This window comes from Platichthys flesus, chromosome 14 (genome assembly GCF_949316205.1).
Source record: "Platichthys flesus chromosome 14, fPlaFle2.1, whole genome shotgun sequence".
NCBI classification, from domain to species: domain Eukaryota; kingdom Metazoa; phylum Chordata; class Actinopteri; order Pleuronectiformes; family Pleuronectidae; genus Platichthys; species Platichthys flesus.
The window spans coordinates 12,227,188-12,244,616 of NC_084958.1; the positions used below are offsets into that span (position 1 = coordinate 12,227,188).

Below are 17,429 nucleotides of genomic sequence, written 5' to 3' on the forward strand. Positions count from 1 at the left end.
TGGTGTCAACCTGAGTTGGCATTTAGCGCGCCCTAGAGGTCATCGGAGGGATGGACGTGTTCAATATTTTGTGTGACGCAACTGAAACCTCAAATTTTATCAGAGGGACTTACCACTGCAGTGGCCTTCTTAAAAATGCCTTATTTGAAAGTGCTGTTTGCTTGAATCAGCTATTTTAAAGATGTGCTCAGCAACCGCCACAATCTTTAGACCCAACACCCACTGCTACAGAGCACTGGTCGCCTGTTTATTCAAGTATTATTAATATTGAAAGTATCATGAATAGAAATCCCACCAAATTCAACCCTCGCTTCCTCAGCCAATTTACAATAGACATACCAAGTGCCTAAATAGCAACACAAAGTGTAGATTTGATACTGTGCCAAACTGGTCCATTGTTTCTAAAGGATTCAAGGCTTTAAAAACACCAGAAAGGCAGAATCCTCTCAGTCACTTGCTTCAGATAGCACCTGTAACAAGGGCAAACAAGTACAGCAGAGGTATCAATGTTCTGCAAACTGGTAGATGAGTCTTCAGCATCACCGATGAGCTATTTAGTGCCCCGGTTTAAACTGTTTGATGTGAGCCTAACAGCTGATTGCACAAGTGCAGCAGGGTAACAAATGGGTTTTCATATCATCTCAGTTAGAAGGAATGACACCAGTACTGTATATGAGACGGTGTGAAAGCATGTGTGTGGCAGAGATCACAGCTCCAGAGCATCATCCCTACACGGTGAAGATATGGGCCATGATAATTGAGTGCTCTGTCACCTGATGAGAGATAACGTAGCTAACCTCTTTTCCTTGATCTAGTTTGGGTTGAATCTAATTTGGCTTACATATGCAAGATTTAGTATATACATGCACTTAGGCATCTGCTACGCAACAGCAATATGCATTACTGGTGCCAATCAGATCATTTATACCATCTCTGTTACTTATTTATCCTCAATATACCTAATACAGAGAAATTATTGAATGAACTTATTTGTACTTCTTTCCCAGTTTTACAACAAATGATGTTGCCTTTTCTTCACAACAGCCCCTGTTTTGTCAAAGCCACATAAGTCAGCCTGATGACTTTTCAGACTTACTGAGGGTGGAGACATCTAAGCTATTTACATTGCCAACTCTGGAAGGAATACTGTAATTCCCATTGACAGTGCAGGTTTCCTGTGTCCTGTTGAAGGAGAGGAATACGTATGCAAATAAAGACTTTTGTATATTACATTTGAAACGAATGTATATCACTCTGTAAATATCGGCTGTCACTTTTACATTTACGTCTTGTTCATTATCCAAAAAATACTAAATCTGTTATATTCAGTGTCGTAAAACAATAAAAGATCAAATCTCTACTTTTAAGGGGCTGTATGTAAAGTGATATAAAACACACATTGTCAATAAAGACAAAGTCCTGACGAAGACAACATTTGTCTTGTTAAGATCAGTCCTACCCCCTCCACTCTGTCGTTTGTTCGAAATTATTTTCACATTAACAAGTGTGTTTAACATTTTGAAACTGCACATTATCAACAGAAACTTTAAAGTTTGTTTTAGCACTTTATTTCGACTGTACGAAAAATCATTAAATAAAATGATAAAACACTTGAAATACATTTGGCCAATTCCACAGAGGCAAACGATCCCATGCCTTTTTTCCCTGCTTTGCTCGACTTGTGTCTTGGCGAGGATCTAATAAATAAGTGGGTTTGTGAAGTTTAAAAATGTGTCCACTGTGGAGCTGTAAGGATCTTCACCTTGTCCAGAAACATCAAATACACTGGATCGCGCTCTGATAAAAACAAGCTCGTAAAGAAAAATATATGTTCAGTAGTTTGACCACATTCTCAACATCAGGCAGATTTTTTTTGTGCAAAATGGATAAAAAAAAGGTGCTAATAAATAAGAATCTGATGCATACACCCAGCTTCCATTTCACAAGGTTTTAGTTTGATCCAATAGCTTTACAGTTGCTGACCATTCAAAATGAATTCTCTATCTACATATCTATGAACCACCACAGGCAATGTTTTAAAAAAACAAAAAAACATTTAGTCTTTTAATTATAAAATGTGTTCCAGCTTTCTGGTGAAGCCATTTCTCCATCAAAAAGCAGTCCACACTGGTTCAAACTCTGCCCCAGTTCTGGTCACAATCTCACTTTCATTATTAGCGATATTACTGTTCACAGCCTTTCGGGATCCTCTTTCAACACTTCCCAGTTCCACACTTGGTAACAATAGCAGCAAGAATCAGCGTCCTTTCAGCGCGGTGTTAGGAATGATGACTCATAGTCTGCCCCACATTCAGAGTTCCCCTGGACTGATATCGTCCCCTGGAATTGAGACAAATAACTGTCCTGGTCTCAGCTGGAGAGAGGATCTCTGGTGTCTCAGTTGGGGGCGAGGTTTCTCAGATGTGAGGTGGTTCCATTCTACGAGTTGCTGGCAGTGTTCTCATTGCTAGGTGAACTCGAGGAGGAGGAGGAGGAGGAGGATGAGGAAGCGGTGGGAGAGAAGTTCATTTCTGATAACCCTGGTGGGTCTGTGGCTGTGTTCTGGCCGCTAAGACTCTTCCTGCACACAGGACACGTATCGTGCTGTGGGAAAGACAAAGAGTCCTTAGATTGTTCACCATCAACATATCCACAAATTCAGATGACTGTTATGTTCTGGACATTCAACAGTATCAACATGAGCAAAAGATGTAGCACAGATGTTAGGGATGTCCTGATCAGCTTTTTTGCTTCCCAATTTGAATTATACAATATCCAGTGTATTCAAATACCAAGTCAAAATCTTGACTTGGTTTTTATTTTCTAACATCGTTAAACTGCAGTCTTTTTGCAAAAGCTAAAGAAGCTACCCCAATTCACATGTGATTGACAGCTAAAAGATAGACTGCATTGTATTTCTTCTCTAAGATTTATTCAGCATCTCATAAAGCTCTAGTGACAGCCGTTTCCCCTGGTATAGCCAAAACTGTCAAATCAGAGCTTGGGGACAACATCTCTAGATTGATGCGGCTTTATAAGTTGTATCAACTTTTAAATTGGCTTATTTTTGGAAACAATGCCACACACACACACAACATCAGACCCATGTTGAACAGTTAGTAGTTCAGTCTACTTATCGGTCGAAATCTGCACAAAGAACACTTCAATCTACTTTACTACTTCCGATTACTATAGTGCTTTTATAGTGTCATATAGTAAATAGCACAATGCTGGACAGCTTTTCTTCTTTATCAATAAGAAAACACTCAAGTTTAAATAACAGCTGCACCAAAGGAATGTTTTTGAAACGAAGCCAGAGGTTAGTGGGGTAATTTACCCAAAGCAGTGCTGCTGGTGTTTCTGCTCACTTACTGAGGTCTGTGCTTTACTGATATGATCAATGTCTGATACTGATCCGGCAGATGTATTTAAGAAATCCCTGACAGATATACATACCAGTTCCAGCCATGGTACTATACAGTCGTTGTGAAACAAGTGATTGCACGGCAGTTGCCTAACGCTCTCCTCAACGCTGTAGTCTTCTTTGCACACAGGACACTCTAGACCGGCACCTGCACAAACAGAAATTGACATTACAACATTACTATGTGTTTGTGTGTGTGTGTGCGTGTGTGTGTGTGTGTGTTTGTGACCTTCAGTCACATGCATGAGCTGCAAGGAAAATTGCGATCATGCTGATTCTGTTTATTTGAGTTTCAGCAGTGTAAGACTGTGTAATGTTATGTTTAAACCACCCCTTCACTACCCATAACATCATGATAAAAAGTTAGAATATACATATTTCTGACGGAAAGTGAGGCTCATTAGATTGTGATGATACAAAAAACATTTAAAAGATATTTTCCAAATGTGAATATGTTCTGCTATCTTTAATTACCAAGGAGATGCGCTTATCTAATCAGTTTACAGGGTTATGATATCAGAACTTTTTTATTGATAGTGCTTAGATCTGTATATTATGAATCCGGCACAAAAGAAAATAGTGATCAAAATTACTTTTCTGATCTGTTTTGATGGATTACTAAATGAAGCAGAGGGGCTCCTGGTGCAAAGTGGCTGGGACACAGTTAGCAACTGTGGGAGAGCAGTGGACAGACATGCAGTGACTCACCCACATGTTCCTCTCTGATGTAGATGGTGGGTAAAGTCTTTATTCTTTCTCTGTCTGCAGGAGGAGGACCTGTGTTTTCAAACTGGTTCAGTAACTACAAGTGAAAAAGAGCAAAATCACATTAAACAGCCTTAAAGGGGACATATTATGCCCATTTTACCACAGTTGATATGGTTCCTTGGGGTCATAATGAAATGTCTGTAACATATTTTGGTCAAAATACCACAAGGATCATTTAAAACAGCACCATTTTTACCCTGTCTAAAACAGCCCTCCTCAGATTGACCTGTTTTGAGGGCCCCGCCCCCCTCACCACGGTGAGCCTGGCTGTGAGAGCCCCAGCGCAGCCCCGCAGTGGGAGCAGTGGGAGCTTGAGCTGGCGTAGCAGCAGTTTAGAGGTGTCCCAGGGGTCCCTTGTAATGCGGCCACTTAAATGTCTGACGGTTAGCAGCAGCGCGCGAGCTAACGCTAAGGCCATGTAGCAAGACTCCCTACATGGGCATCGTGTGACTATGACATTTATTTTGGTCGTAATCCCATTCTATGCATTCTAGCGTATCGTTTCTGACATCGAGGAAACACAACAAATCGCAGGAGTAGTTTTTTCCAGAGTTTTTGGGACGGTAGACATGCCAGATACCCAAATTAACGTGCACTACAAAAGTGGAATTTTCATAATATGTCCCCTTTAAGATATTGTCCTCCAACATTTAGCAAAAGCGATATGCCCAGTATATGTTTGGACACTAACTGCCTCACTGAGATTCACTTCTATTTCCAGTGTAATGTAAAAAGACAAAGGACCAGTTCTTGTACCTGTGTAATAATAGAATCGATTCCATTGGCGCCCCAGGCGTAGTCCATTGGATTGGAGTGTAGCATGCCCCTGCAAAGCAAGAAGGTGGTCAGAAAAAGGAAAACAAAACTAAAAAACAGCTAATATTTTGATCTCAGTGACATGTGAAAAAGTAAACAAACATTACACACAGTGAAATGTTTCTTACACTTACCATGGTCCCATTCCAATATTTGGCATGGCTGTTGGTGCGATAATTCCATTTACTAGCTGCTGAATGATTCTGTAGCAGGAAAAAGGGTTTCCAACAAAAAATTGTGAAACTTAACTAAGAAATTTCACTTACCTAGAATATGTCTGTACATATTAGAAATTGTATTGTTGTAGTAATATATTACTTCTTAACATAGATTGTAACGCTACATATTCCATGTTTAGCATTTATAGAAAAAAATATAGAATAAATTCTTAACATTCTAAAATGGCAATGGATATAAAGTTTATGAATGACAGGCATTACATGGTATTCTCATTAATTAAGTATAGTTCTATATTATGACCAGATGTATCTTAACACATCATGTAACTAAAGTCTAAAGCTGGGAATAATATTGTTTTGTTATTGTCTGCTATAACACAAGATGCAATTTGTGTCCCCCACCAACCTCCTATGCACTCTCAACTGCTGAAAATGTCTCACCCCTCTAACGTGGGCACGCCTTCTTGGCGTGTAACTTGTCTTCGAGGAACCTGTCGACCCTGTGGTTGCCGCGCACCGTATCGTAGCCGCGATGCCATTTCCCGTTCCCTCCTGTTTTCTGTCTCTCGGTTGTCCTCTGCGCCGACCCGCGGTGTAAAGTCAAAATTTTCATCAAAAATCCCAAGCGAGAATGGACCATACCCAGAGGGAAGTGTGAAAAAGTGTTGGGGATCCAGGTTCTAGAAGAAAAAACAGAGTCAATGTCAAACCATGGTGCAATGTGCAAAATGTTCTAGTAGGTGAGAAACTCTTTTGAGTTTCACTGACCTCAAAGGATGAGCGGTTCTGTTCGCTACTGGAAGATGCAGATCTATTTTCAGAACTGAATGAACACAGTGGTGAAGAAAATCATAGCTTTCCTCAGATACAGTCTCCATTAAAATATCAAATTAATACAAAACAATCAGAAAAATCGTCCATACCTTTGTTGCTCAGTTAATTCCTCAATGAAGCCAGAGTCACAGCGTGGACAGGTGTAGTCCTGGAGTGAAAATACAAATGTCAATATCTAGTATGTATATGCCATGACATATATATATGCAGTTTTCTGTAATTTACGTTAAGCCTAGATAAAGCAGATGTATGTTCATCCGTCCTACAATAAAATCCGAATTTAGGACGTCTATAAAGTTAAGTTAAGAGTGTGAGACAGCTGTGGATTCGACTTTATTTTGAATTTAGAAAGTTTTGGACCAGGCTTATGAAGGCACTCAATATGGCAGGTACAGGTCTGAGTGATTTCAGGAGTCTTTTGAACTGTTGGAGACATGTTTTTAATATCGTGGACCCTTGGAGGAGTATACTGAGCTGAGATTAGGAATAACTGGAATGAGGGGGTCTCAAGTGACATTGAGTGAATAACGAATACTATAATCTAACCATTATAAACATGGTGAATGCATGTTTCAGGATAATGCATCACAATAATAGCAACACAGCTTATAAAATAATCGTGGACACTTAAAAATTGTTTCAACTAAGGCAGAAAAGTAAAAACGGGGGTATACATTATTTATACCATGCATTCCTTTTGTGAACATGTACCCAATGAACTGCAGATTGGCTTTGTGATATCTAATAATGGAAAACCCATTCTTGTGAAATGCCCAGTGTGATGATGATGATGTTGAGCATCGGAGTAAATCAATAAAACTAATCACATGTGTTTTCCTCCCAGTGCATCGAGACAGCTGGTTATTCTAATGTCAATGTCACCACGTCCAGTTAATAATAAGCACCATCTCCTGACACAGGTGAGTCACTGTAACGTTCAAGAAGCTTCTCGTGAATAGCGGGACCACAGACTGCAGTGGTAGGCAGTTACCATCACAACACCGGGGACATTAAACTGAGACAACGGTGCTTCTCTTTACAATGTAACCACTGTCAGCAAACAAGCAATCCCGGTGTTTTTATTTTTCATGTGAACTGGCTGGAAGTGAAAAAGCCACTATGAGAACCGACTGGTTCTGATTCCCAGTGAACCGACCCATTCGGATGTGAGCTAGCTCGCTGCTGTCAAACGCCACCACTACAGCGGTTGTTCTTGGGTGTCATGGTTCTCGGATGAGACTTTTATGAAGCAGATGTTCAATTATACTTTGTTAATACTAAAATTATGCCTCTGCTGCCTTGGGGTCGTACAGTGAAGCCTCCCCGACCACCCAACGACTGCCTGTCTCTCTGGACCGTCGGTGCTAACCAGCGTAGCGGATCAGCAGCGGCAGTCGACGCGGTGCGCACAAACACACTCAAATCAAACCGTAACAGAAACACAATATAATTTCTGCTTCTTGAACCAGGCAGCTGTGTCTCTCGGGTCCTTACCGGTAAACGCGGACTTATCTCTGCTGAGCACTGGTGACAAAAAAAGCGGTCGGGCCGTGTGGGAGCTTCAGCCATTTCTGTGCAGGGCAACGATACGACACTACGGACGGGAAGCAGCGAGGGACAACTGGACGTTTGCACAGTGACGGGCAAGCTCACGTCGTGGCAGAGGCAGCTCGTCGTGGCGCGTTCGGTGTCAACACAAACTGCCACCGACAGGCCGCTGCCTCAGTTGCCACAATGTTCAAAGGCAGATGCTGTTGTTGCCACACTGTTTAAAGGCAGCTGCTCTGGTTGCCACACTCTCTCTGAACGTATTGAGGAAAATTGTGTTTACAGTACTTTGAAATATCCAGAAATTAACCGATTTGATTGTACACATGTTGGACTTTACTTTGAAAAATCTCCAAATCTATACAGTAAAAATGTTTGATATTCAATATGTAGGTAGTCAGTGAGGCCCTGCACACAGGCATATCAGTCTCTATCTGAACTTAATTAGCAAAGTGTTTTTACATTACTTTGAAGTATCCTGAAAAGATCTATTCCACAGTGAAAAGGTTGGACTTTACTTTGAAAAATATCTTAATCTAAACAGTAAATATGTTTGATATTCAGTATGTAGGTAGTCAGGGAGGTCCTGAACACAGGCATATCTGTCTCTCTCTGAACTTATTGAGCAAAGTGCTTTTTTAGTACTTTGAAATATCCAGAAATTTGCTACTTGGAGCTAAAAATGTGTGACTTTTATTTTGTAAAATCTCTAAATTGATACAGTCAAAATGCTATTCATAAAAGTGACACGTGACGCGATATATACCTCTTGTGAATATAATCAAATCCATTTCATTTTCAATTATGCATTTTGTATATGCTCCATGTCAACAGTTTATTTTGAAAAAAACGCTTAGGATGCGTTTACCATTAATGTCAGTATATGCACGCAGAAGAATTTCTGTGTCAGCTGGCTAGACCGCAGTGATGGTGAATACCTCCATGGTAGTCAAAGCCTTAGCAGCTTTTAAGCAGCATCGGTACACATATGACAAAGAAACCTACGAGCTGCCGCTGCCACGACTTGAGCTGGCTGTCTCTCAGCAGCGGTGCGCAACGGGAAGCAGACGCGCTGGAAACGGAAACGTGCAGTAGTTACATGAAAAGACGGAGTTCCGGTTGAACATTTCCATCAAAACAAAAAGTATCACAAAAAAGTAACGAAAAGAGAAAGGAACTATTCTATCCAATCAATCACATAGAGATCCTCCCATCCCACAAGATGGAATGATCACCTACAAAATAATGACCATTTAGATTTATCTTATCTACTTTCCTTTTATATTGGTGTACCAGCCTAATATATGTAACAGTCTGTAACACAGTCTTCTTTCGTGTGATATGTAATGTGTATTTGTATAGTACATGTGAAACTATGTGTTTTGAACGCTACTCGAAAAACGGATTATAAATTATTACCAATCTATTCAATCAATACACATCATGAGACCTTCCCCTATTAATGCTGAGGAAAATAAGTGTCTTGGAAATCCTACAGACTTGTAGATATGATGCTTTTATTCTGGACATACTAGGACCGGAAGTGTTGTCTGTGCTATTGTTAGCGTTGCCAGCCTCTTAGTGAGCTAATCGTTAGCATTCTCGGTCTGTGTGCGTTGGTTTCGAAGAATATTCTTCATTCTGCCACGGTCATGGAGTCTAGTGATGCAGGTAAACATATACAGTTAGAGAGAAACGATATGGCCTAAGAAATACAGCTGCCCTCTGTAAAAACGCCTTAAACGTCAACTACCTTATGTAGCCATTTGTCGGCGTAACAAGCAATCAGCGTTAGCTAACGTTAGCTGTTGTGTTAGCTAGACTGTACTTATTAAAGACAGTTTGCGTCATATTTACTTTAAAAAAAAATACCCATCCTCCCTGATATCTGCGTCCTTTTATATCAGCATGAAATCACCTGACTGTTGTTAATAGCTTTTAAAATTAGTTTATTGTGTTGTTTAGATTCGCTTTCATATTCTATGTTCTAGTCAGTAATGTCTTACAAAATAGCAAAGTTATAACATTCTATTCTACTATACATATATACTTTCCGGATATAATTCAAATTGCATGGCAATAATTTTAAATCATTTGTCTGTATTTTCCCTTTCATTTTTGTTCAGGCCGAGGAGGATGGAAGTCCAAGACTGTCCAGCCTCAGAAAAGCAAGATGAGCATGAACATTCTCCGTCAAGAGAAGCTTATAGCTCAGAAGAAGAAAGAGATCGAGGCCAGAATGGCAGAACAAGCTAAAATAAACGTGCAAACCGCTAGCAAGCCCCTGCCTCCAAGGTAAGGACACATCCATGAGCCATTGAATATGTTAGCATTAAATCATTAGGATTTATGTTATTCTTCAATAATAACATGGGAGGTACTGCCAGATGGGTTTGTAATGATAGGGTTGTAACGCATGATGCATCTTTGGCATTTGTATTGTTTTCCATTAATATTGGCTTGAATTTTCTTTTATTTTTGATCCCAGTATTGCTCCCAGTTTACAAGGACCCTCCTCAAACAAGTTTATGAATGATGGAAGCTTCTTGCAACAGTTCATGAAGTTGCAGAAGGACAAACCAAACAATGGGACTGGTAAATATCACATTATTTGATTTAAGCTGTGTTATAAATGGTCATTATGCTTATTTGTGCCACAAAGTCTAAGGACCCCTGCTGCAATATTCATGGACTTGTAAATATCAATAATCATTTGTATGCATAAACTGCTTTGGGCGTGGTTCTGATCTGGTTTGCATTTATGCCTTAGATGTAATTAGCTTTAGTTATCATATATCATTAATATCACCTCAAAGAAAATAGTTTGACTCCTCCCACTTTTGTCAGACTAGATCTTATTTTTTTTACTGTTGTCTGAGTTCATTTTTTACTTCTATTCAAGTAAAACTTCCTTAAAGTAAATACTCCTTACACTCTACTCTTTTTTGTTGTATCCTTTGTTGTAATATCACAAGGATATTCGCCATCTTGTCCTATATTCTAAAATGATTACTCTGATGGTGAACAGGGTTCACAGGAATTATTCTTGCTGGGACCTTATTATTTTGATGTTTGTGTGAAAGACAGATAAAGAGGTCCTTGTCATCTGTAAAGTGTGTGGTAGAGGGTCTTATGGAATTTAAGGAGACACTGTCTCAGCAGCTTGAGCTGCTCCCCCCGCGACCCGACCCGCGACCCGACCCCGGATAAGCGGATGAAAATGAGATGAGAGACTGTCTCCTCTCCTTGAGACGTAGTGCAGCTGTCTGTCGTGTTTAGGGAAGTGCAGGAGCCATGGCCAAGGTCAAAGGACAGGGCTACTTCACTCCCCAGACACCACAGATATGACACTGCAATAGTCAGGAATTACTGTCTCCGGAACTAGAAAATACATTTACTTGTTCAGGAACTAGCAAACCAATAGACCAGAATATGGGAGGACATCATGCACAGTTGTTGTAAGGATGAACTCTGAATTCCTCCTTGGCAAGGCTTCAATAAATATTTCTGCGTAAGACATCAAAGTACTCCTGAACACTTTCTTACTGATGATTGGTCCAATGTTTAGCAGATTTTAAACAACATAGTGTCTTTACAAGAGCATCATCGCCTAAGCAAAGCAGCTTAGAATACCATCACAGGGCCATGGACATGCCTTATCTTACTTGGGTTGATCATCCTCTAAATGTTCTGATTGAGGAAGATCTCTTATCAATAGTAGCAGAAATAATAATTGCATTTTGCTTGCAGGTAAAGCCTACTACTGGATTTATATGTGTCCTCTTTACTCTTTCAAGGTTCCACCACAGATATCAAATCTCCCTCAACCTCGGAAAAAAAGAGTATTCTTGTTGGCAAGCGGCCTGGCCTTGGAGTCAGTAGCATGCTAAGTCAGTTCAAGAACTACTCGCAGTCCAAGAAGAGTTCTCTTCCCGTTCTCACCCAGAGGTCGAGCGTGTTTTGCTCTCCAGATGATGACGACGAGGAAGAAGATGATGATTACTCCAAATTCTTAGGGATGAGAGGTAATTCAAGGCCTATGTTTTTGAGAGTGTTTCCGGAAAACTTGGCGGCTCTGACTTTTCAGTGCACCTTCTGCATACTCCAGTGGTACAGTTGCCTTGTGACTGGCATTTTGTCATAGGTGCCCTGACAGCAAATATACTCATAGCCTGCTTAAAGTCTCTCCCCCAGAGGATTCAGACACCAGACTCATTATCGACAAGATGGCCTCGTTCGTGGCAGAGGGGGGATCTGAACTGGAGAGGAAGGCCAAGGAGGATTATAAAGACAATCCGGTTTTCTCGTACGTTTGATTGATTTGTACCATATCTGGATTCGTTTTACCCTTACTGTAATTTTATGAGTCCGTTTTTAACTGCTATATTTGCCTTTCAGATTTTTGTATGATAGAAGCACTTTGGAGTATCTCTACTACAAAAAAAGAGTTGCAGAATTGAGGAAGGATTCAATAAGAACTGAAAAGTCGTTGGATAATGGTAAGTTACCTTCTGTTACCCTCTGTCTTTTCTCTCACATCATTCAGAAATGAAAAATGTAATTTCATTAGGAATGGACAGAATATCGTCAGTAAAGTTTCCAGTTCACACAGTATGATCGTACAATGTTATCGGTAGACATTATAATGATTACTTTTCTAATAGTGATTCTAAAAACATTTATTTAATTTGTATACATTCATGTTCAAGTCTGTGAACTTAATTCCAAACCCTTGTCTCACAGATATATTACTTTAATGAGTTATGATAGTCCAGGGAAGGTGACCTAGACAGGAGCAACCTGACACGCCTCAATTCTCTATAGCAGAGTATATGTTTATAGTAAACAGTGTTTCCACTCCATGTATTTAGCAGTGCCTGTGTTATGGAATAATGACCGCCGCTGCTAAGCTGATTTTTTTTTCTCATAAGAACAATCAGACCAAGCACTGAGTAGGCCTGTCGCAATAATTTTTATATCGACTGTTCATACGATATACAAATATGAACATGATTATTTAGCTGCCATCGATACATTTTGCATTCTGTTTACATGCTTGTTTATTTACATAAGAATGTCTTTTAGCGAGTTGTTGATAAATGGTGACCACATATTCAAATGTATAAAAACAAGAGAGAAAAAACTAAATTGCCTCTACTATACTGCTCCAAGTGATCGTAACCCCGACATTCAAATTCGATGTTTTTAAGGGAAAACAGAGTACTACACGCTTAGTATAGCCATACTGTATGTGGTGGAGCCTCTCTGGGCTTTATTTGTTCATTTACTACAGTAAAATCCTCACATCCATACAGTCCCCCATTCACCACCCCTGTCCCCTTGCTCCTCCTTCCTCTTCTTATCCCCTATTGGCTCTAGACTGGTGGTGTATGAAGGCCAGTTGAGTACGATACAGTAGTAGAGTGTGAATTGAGTCCCAGTACTGATAGGCTGCTTAAAGTCTCCCCCCCAGTGGACGCGGAAACCCAGCAAGTGGCTGAGAAGCTGGCAAGATTTGTGGCGGAGGGTGGCCCCGATGTGGAAGCCATTGCTGCAGAGCGCAACCGAAACAACCCCACCTTCAGGTCAGTTACTCTGTATATGACTATTTCCTAATCATGACCTGCTACATTTGAATGGCAGTTTTTCACCTCACACAATGTCTGCTGTCCTTCTTAAAGCTTTTTATATGATCAACAAAGTCCAGCCTTCCACTACTACAAAGACAAACTACAGAAGTATCGGGCTGCAACTTCCCAGAGCCCTTTACCTCCTTCAGGGGAGTCAACGACAGATGTTGGGCGACCGACTGTTCCGTCACCAGGGATCCCCTCGCCGCTGATGAACCCACAGATTCAGGGGTCAGACACCCCACCCGTCAAACGGAAGAGGAAGAGCAGATGGGGGTCTGAAGATGACAAAGTGGATTTTCCCATGCCTCCAATCATTATTCCTCAGGAGATTCATGTTCCAGACCCAGCCTTACCCTGTCTCTCTGGCACGTGAAGTTGGGTTATAGAGATTTTTTACAAATATGCACATGCTACTTTATATACATTTTTACGAAAAGACGCCAAGTAACACTGTGGAAATAAATAGGAAGTTGAGGTTTCTGTTCCATTACCATCTGTGGGAGTAAATATTTTATGAACATGTACTTTTGTTTTTTTGTTTCCAGCTCAGGAGCTCAGGGGTCTTGGTTATAAGAAAGGGAAGCCTCTTGGTCTGGTTGGAGTGACAGAACTATCTGAGGACCAGAAAAAACAACTCATAGAACAACAAGATGTAGGAAAATGCAAGCTGATATTATTTTATTCCATGATGCTTCAACTAACTATGATTCTACACAACTTTTCTCTCTTTCACTTTAATGACTCTGACCAGCCACACTTCAATGTCTGGATTACTTCCCGGTATCTTTTATTCATTTTACTCACTGTATATACGATGTATTCTCACACACTCAGATGCAAGAGATGTATGAGCTGATCATGAAGCATAAGCGTGCGATGGCAGACATGCAGGTGATGTGGGAGAAGGCCATAAGGGAACACCAACATGAATATGACAGTGATGAAGAAGTGGACATGCAGGCAGGGACCTGGGAACATCGTCTCCGACAGATGGAAATGGAGAAGACGCGTGGTAAGATTCACCTTCAACATGGAGAGATATTACAATTAGCAGTAACACTTGTGATACCTGATAAAAAATGTTAAGTTGATTAGCTTGACACTTGCATTAAACAACTCCTTGTGTGTACTTTTCCAGAGTGGGCAGAGTCACTGACAGATATGGGTAAAGGGAAACACTTTATCGGGGACTTCCTGCCTCCTGAAGAGCTGGAGAAGTTCATGGAGACCTTCAAAGCACTCAAGGTCAGTTTTCCTCTGAAATCACTTGTTCTCAGGGTAATAAGGAAGAAATGTGTTTCAACTGCTGCCTCTGTCCATTGGCAAGCAAAGGTTTTGATTGAAAGGAGGACATTTTGTGGGCCATCCCAGTGGTCTTTTTATTATGTACAGTAGTTTTAGGTAATTTCACTAGGTCTGCAACTATTGAAAAGAAACATTTGAAACCTAAAGCTTTACCATAAAGCTTTTATATATTTTTTAAAACATATGTGGTGGCAGTCTACCATTAAGTAGGATGTTGTTGTTTTTTTAAATTTGTATCTTCAGGATTTAATCATCCATCCATGCCTCTATTTTGGAGCCTGCTTATCCAGGTCAGGGAAACTGGCAGCAGCCAGCTGAGAAACCCAGACGTCCCTTTTTCCAGCAAATTCCTTTCGCTCCTCCTCAGCGATTCCAAGGAGGCGACTGTAAATGCCACTTGTTTATCGGAAACTCTGTTCAACTCAATTTGGCACAATATGTAAACAGATTTTTTTTTTTCGGGAGTTCATTGCTAGAGTCATGGGAATGTATTAAATATACAGCACCCACATAAGACCCAGGATGTAATTGTTAAAATACTACTAACTAGACTGTCTATTCAGACTAAACTGAATAATATAAGGAATCTTTAAAGGTGACAATACTTTTCAAAAAGAACATGACAGTTTTTTACTATAAAATTAGCTTTGAAAAACAACCCCTTCTACACACAAGGAAAAATAACTAGTTGTATTTAAGCAAATGTCCTTGAAAGATTTAAATGATATTGAACACTGTGAAATTATGCAAGTCTTTAGTGTTTGTGATGCGTGAATTCAGCTTTACTCCTCTTGTTTTGCAGGAGGGCCGTGACCCAGACTACTCAGAATATAAAGAGTTTAAGTTGACGGTGGAGAACCTTGGTTTCCGAATGCTCATGAAGATGGGCTGGAAGGAAGGTGATGGCCTTGGCAGTGACGGACAAGGAATCAAGGCTCCTGTCAACAAGTGAGTATCCACCCTCTTTCTTCTTACTGTACCCCATGTTGGATAATTTTTTTTATTTCCTCCCATGATCAACACAAATGCATACAAATGTTTTAATATTATGGGTCAAAATTCCTTCATTTGAATTTATTTTAGAGGTCATTCTTTGTGAGTAGGAAATCCATGAAACTGAGAATGCATCAATATCATGCAGCACATAGTTCTAATAACAGCAGTTTTGACTTTAAAAATACAAAATATGCTTGTCATCGGATCATGCTGATTCTATGGAATTTTCCTACACTTGCAAAATGTCCATATACTCAGCCAGCATGACAAGGTCCTGCTGCAGTAGGTTCAAAATAATAAATCTCACTGCCTCCAGGAAAACGTGGCTCCATAAAAGTTGAACAGCTTCTGTGGTATTCTGCATACACCTTTTACATTTTTTAACCTCGAAAAAAAGTAAAACCTCAAAAAGTTAAATTTAAATAATGTGTGCTTGTTCTTCAACATTAACCCCTTACTAAATAGATAGACTAGATGGATAGGGGATGTATATTTATGGGTTTTAGGCTGAACCAGTCGATCAAGGATTTAAGTTAAAAGAAAAAAGTTTCTACATTTATGCAGGTCTAAATGTTGCATGTTACGACGATACCTCCTTTCCTTTCATACATGATCCAGTGTATCCCACGATAAATGAGTTAAGAAAGAAAGAAAGAACTCACTGAAGCATTTTTCTTTAATATTCATAGGATCTGTCCAGCTCTTATCGCTGCTGCCTCTCAGATACTTCTGGATCATTTCAGTCTGGGAGGAACCTTACCTAACAAAAAGAGACTGAGGACCCATAAACTGAAGCAGCTAAATGGAAGCCAGCCATTATCCATTTTATTATTTGTCCTGTGCCTTTTAGGCTTTAGCATGTCATGGCTGGCTTTATCGAGATAGACTGACACTAGCACAATAATGTTTTGATAGCTCTTAAATAACCCGACGGACTAGAAGGTGGAAACTTATCTTTGCGTATCTCTCTGTCCCACTCCAGGGGAACTACCGCTATGAACGGAGCTGGTTTCGGAGTCGACCGTCCGGCTGAGCTCGGGAAAAATGACGATGAATATGATGCATATAGAAAGAGGATGATGCTTGCATACCGTTTCAGGCCAAACCCACTGGTATTGTCTTATTGTTTTCTGTTTGCTGTGAATTTGCACCAGTTTATTGTGACATTACAGATGATGTTAGAAAAGGTGTAATGGTGTAAAAAAAACAATTGATTGTTGTTTGATAGAAATTTGACAGTTATTGGTTTTCCATTTTTTGTCCTTCGAATCCACTCATCAAGTGTCCCTTGCAAAACTATGTGAATTTAATCAAGTGTTTCCTTCTTCTTTCTTTTGCAGAATAACCCACGGAGACCTTATTACTGATGTAGAGGACTGTTCTTGTTCATGCTTGTTCTTGTTTGTTTCTTCAGTTGCCACAACCTTTACTCACAATACTTTACAAAATGGAAACCTTTGCACAGAAGAAATGTTGAAGTGTGTGAGGGTAATGAGAATAGTAAATTGATAGATCCCTCACATGGGAGGTTTATTTTGGTTTTAAAAAAAAGGTTTTCTTTAAAATAGTTAACATGTCTTCTCACATTTCAATCAAAAACTGTAACAGCTTTAAATATTTAAGATGTAGTTTCGATGACCTCTGTGATGATTTCATTCTTTTGTTCTCTTTCAAAGCTTCACTTGATCTTGCATTCCAACTAAACAACACAGTCCTGTATTAGTATACAAACTTATCTATGTATAATAGCATTAGGTCATTTTCATTACTGTGCTATACATTTTATTTTATGCTGCACTGTTCACAATTAAAAATGGCCATTTGCTGAATTGTGTAGTGAAAGATCTGTTTTATCGCATGTGGCAAACCAACTGCACTCACTTGTTCATTGCAAAACTAGATAGCTCTCAGAAGAGCACATAACTC

At 39.9% G+C, this 17,429-nt stretch overlaps 2 protein-coding genes across 3 annotated transcripts; one reads left to right on the forward strand and one right to left on the reverse strand.

Moving 5' to 3' along the window:
• Nucleotides 1-1,552: 1,552 nt before the first annotated feature.
• LOC133968285 (E3 ubiquitin-protein ligase RNF126-like) lies at nucleotides 1,553-7,727 on the reverse strand. The gene is made up of 9 exons (XM_062404247.1): nucleotides 7,516-7,727; nucleotides 6,111-6,169; nucleotides 5,956-6,010; nucleotides 5,629-5,867; nucleotides 5,143-5,211; nucleotides 4,949-5,018; nucleotides 4,133-4,226; nucleotides 3,457-3,572; nucleotides 1,553-2,604 (listed from the first exon to the last, which is right to left on the reverse strand). The coding sequence occupies exons 1-9, from the start codon at nucleotides 7,588-7,590 to the stop codon at nucleotides 2,440-2,442; spliced, it is 942 nt and encodes a 313-aa protein (XP_062260231.1). The 5' UTR covers nucleotides 7,591-7,727; the 3' UTR covers nucleotides 1,553-2,439.
• On the forward strand, nucleotides 6,921-17,332 carry sugp1 (SURP and G patch domain containing 1). Of its 2 annotated transcripts, none has more exons than XM_062404246.1 (14): nucleotides 6,921-6,941; nucleotides 9,696-9,864; nucleotides 10,058-10,164; nucleotides 11,367-11,594; nucleotides 11,752-11,875; nucleotides 11,968-12,068; nucleotides 13,031-13,154; nucleotides 13,251-13,567; nucleotides 13,748-13,854; nucleotides 14,037-14,214; nucleotides 14,341-14,447; nucleotides 15,310-15,455; nucleotides 16,486-16,615; nucleotides 16,844-17,332. In XM_062404246.1, exons 2-14 carry the CDS (start codon nucleotides 9,743-9,745, stop codon nucleotides 16,868-16,870), a joined length of 1,818 nt encoding a protein of 605 aa, XP_062260230.1. In that variant the 5' UTR covers nucleotides 6,921-6,941; nucleotides 9,696-9,742; the 3' UTR covers nucleotides 16,871-17,332. The 2 variants fall into 2 exon arrangements, with proteins under 2 accessions (XP_062260230.1, XP_062260229.1); XM_062404245.1 differs by lacking the exon at nucleotides 6,921-6,941 and adding an exon at nucleotides 9,128-9,240.
• Nucleotides 17,333-17,429: the final 97 nt, after the last annotated feature.